The sequence below is a fragment of the Aptenodytes forsteri genome, unplaced genomic scaffold (genome assembly GCF_000699145.1).
Source record: "Aptenodytes forsteri isolate BGI_AS27 unplaced genomic scaffold, ASM69914v1 Scaffold236, whole genome shotgun sequence".
Taxonomy (NCBI): domain Eukaryota; kingdom Metazoa; phylum Chordata; class Aves; order Sphenisciformes; family Spheniscidae; genus Aptenodytes; species Aptenodytes forsteri.
The window spans coordinates 20,125-22,739 of record NW_008794456.1 but is presented as its reverse complement, the minus strand read 5'-3'; the positions used below and the strand labels follow the sequence as shown (position 1 = coordinate 22,739).

Here is a 2,615-nt window from a genome sequence, read left to right as displayed (position 1 = left end):
GTGGGGGGGTGGGGGTGTTTTCCTGCTGTTTTCCAGCTCCTTCCTTCCCCTGATTACCACCTGCCAGGCGGCGGGTGACAGGGGGACACGGGGGGGTCCCCCTCTTCCTGCCCTTGCCTGGGAAAACCGTCCCCCATGGGCAAGCATCCCGGCAGCACCGGTGTGGGAACCCGTCTCCGTGTGCCCCGGCGCTGGCCGAGGGCAGGAGCCCCGGGGCGGGGGAAAGCTCTGGGGGTGCCCTCTCTGCTCAGGGGTGCCACAGGGTGCCAAGAGTCCCCTGGGGGGGGCCCAATGGCCCCAGGGGTGTGTGCCCCTCGGCCCGTGCCCACCGTGCCTCCCAGGGATGGGGCTGGAGGGGGTTTGGGGCCAGGGAGGCTGTGCCCGCTGCTCCTGTCCCTGCGCCTGCATTCGAGGGGGTCCCAGGGGTGCCCACGTCCCCGGGTGCCCCATCCCCCCCCGGGGGTCCCATCCTCCCTCCAGCCTCCACCAGCAGCTGACGGGGCCGTGGGAACCTTCCCGCTGGGCGCCTGTGTCCCCCTCCTGCCCCTCTGTCCCTCCCCAGCCCCGCTGCAGCCCTCGGGGAGGGGGCCGGGGGGGCCGAGATGAGGGGCTGGGGCACGATGCAAAGGCAGGGTGCTGGACCGGGATGTTGGGGTAAGGTGCCAGGGTTGGATGCTCAGACGAGATGCCAGGCCAGGCTGCCGAGATGGGATGGGGGCAGGATGGGGCACTGGGATGGGGGCACGATGGGACGCTGGGATGGGGCAGGATGGGATGGGGCAGGATGGGACACTGGGATAGGGCAGGATGGGATGCTGGGATGGGGCAGGATGGGATGGGGCAGGATGGGACACTGGGATAGGGCAGGATGGGACGCTGGGATGGGGCAGGATGGGATGGGGCAGGATGGGACACTGGGATAGGGCAGGATGGGACGCTGGGATGGGGCAGGATGGGATGGGGCAGGATGGGATGCTGAGATGGGTCAGGATGGGACGCTGAGATGGGGCAGGATGGGACACTGGGATGGGGGCAGGATGGGATGGGGGCAGGATGGGATGCTGGGATGGGTCAGGATGGGATACTGGGATGGGGCAGGATGGGATACTGGGATGGGACAGGGCGGCACGCTGGGATGCGCCAGCTCCATGCAGTGCCCAGGCCCTGCCGAAGGGCTGCCTGTGTGGGCCGGGCAGAGCCCAGGCGCATCGGCGAGTGGGCTGGGAGATGGGCTGCCCCGTGCCAGGCCAATGGAGGGAGATGGCACAGAGGGACACGGTGGCCTGGCACAGCACGGTGGCCTGGCACAGCATGGTGACCTGGCACGGCACGGTGGCCATGCGTGGCACCATGCCCTGGCGCGGTGCAGTGAGCTGGCGCGGTGCAGTGAGCTGGCACGGTGCAGTAGCCTGGCATGGTGGGGTGACCTGGCACAGCTCGGGGACTTAGCACGGTGTGGTGACTTGGCACGGCAGTCACCTGGCACTGTGCCACTGCACCGAGCTGGCACAGCGCGGTGATCTGCCATGGCAAAGTAAGCTGGCACAGCGTGATGGCCGGGCATGGTGCAGAGCAAATATGTGTGTGTGCGTGTGCGCACACGTGTGTGTGCAGGGTGAGCGTGCCCTTGTGCCCGTGTGTGGCCAGGCGGGGTGCCCGTGGCTGTGCGTGTCTTTGGCCATGCACTATGGGGTGGCCCACGGCTGGGGACGGGGACAGTGGGTCTCACCTCGGTGCGCAAAAGTGCACGGGGTGAGGGTCCCGGTGTGCGCCCAGGTGTGCGCAGGGGCACCCCACCCAGGGAGATCCCGGGGGGGAGGTCCTGGGGACCACATCTGGCCGTGCCCCCAGGCGTGGGTCCGTGCTCCCATGTGTGTGCACCACGATCCCCACGCGCGCTCCTCCCATCCCAGCCCCTAGTGTGAGTGCTGCCGCTGCCCATTAATTATTGAGGGGCCGAGGCTGATTATGGGGCCATGGACAAGCAGCCTGAATATTCCATCAGGCCGGGACATGGCGGGAACAGCTCGCCCTCCTGCCCGTCCATCTTCCACCGGGGATGCTGCCTGGCACCTGCCAGACCCCCGTGGGCAGGGAGAGGCAGCGCCCTGCACAGCCAGGGGGTCCCACGGGGCGTCCTGGGGTCCCTGCAGCCGTGCAGTGCATGTGTGTGCGTGCGCGGCAGCGTGCAAGCCTGGGTGTGCACGTGCACATGGTTGCGTGTTTTCGGCTGCGCACACCTCTGCACGGTGCGTGCACATGTGTGTGTCACGGGGGTTGCACGGGACGCCGTGCACGGCAGGGAGCACCCAGGCACGTCTCTGGTGTGACATGCATGGTGCTACCTCCATTTGGGGATACCAGGACAGGGGGGACACTCACCCCTGCTTTGCTCCAGCGCCAGGAACCAAAGGATGGGGTGGGGGGGAGACATCGTGGGGTATCTGGGACCCCCCTGGTTTGCCGGCACTGACCGCTAGGTTCTTCCCTTCCATCCCAGGTTTTTCCTCAAGTTTTTCCTCAAATGCAACCAAAACTGCCTGAAGAATGCGGGGAACCCCCGGGATATGCGGCGCTTCCAGGTGAGCACCGGGACTGCCCCCCCCCCAAACCCT

At 67.6% G+C, this 2,615-nt stretch overlaps 1 protein-coding gene across 1 annotated transcript in view; it reads left to right on the top strand.

Annotated features, from left to right (window-relative positions):
• Positions 1–2,615, top strand: part of LOC103908340 (transcription factor COE3-like) — a 17,098-nt gene that overhangs the window by 8,099 nt on the left and 6,384 nt on the right. The window contains 2 exon segments of the mRNA XM_009290698.1: positions 563–654; positions 2,501–2,582. Of these exon segments, the coding sequence (XP_009288973.1) occupies positions 563–654; positions 2,501–2,582 (174 nt within the window).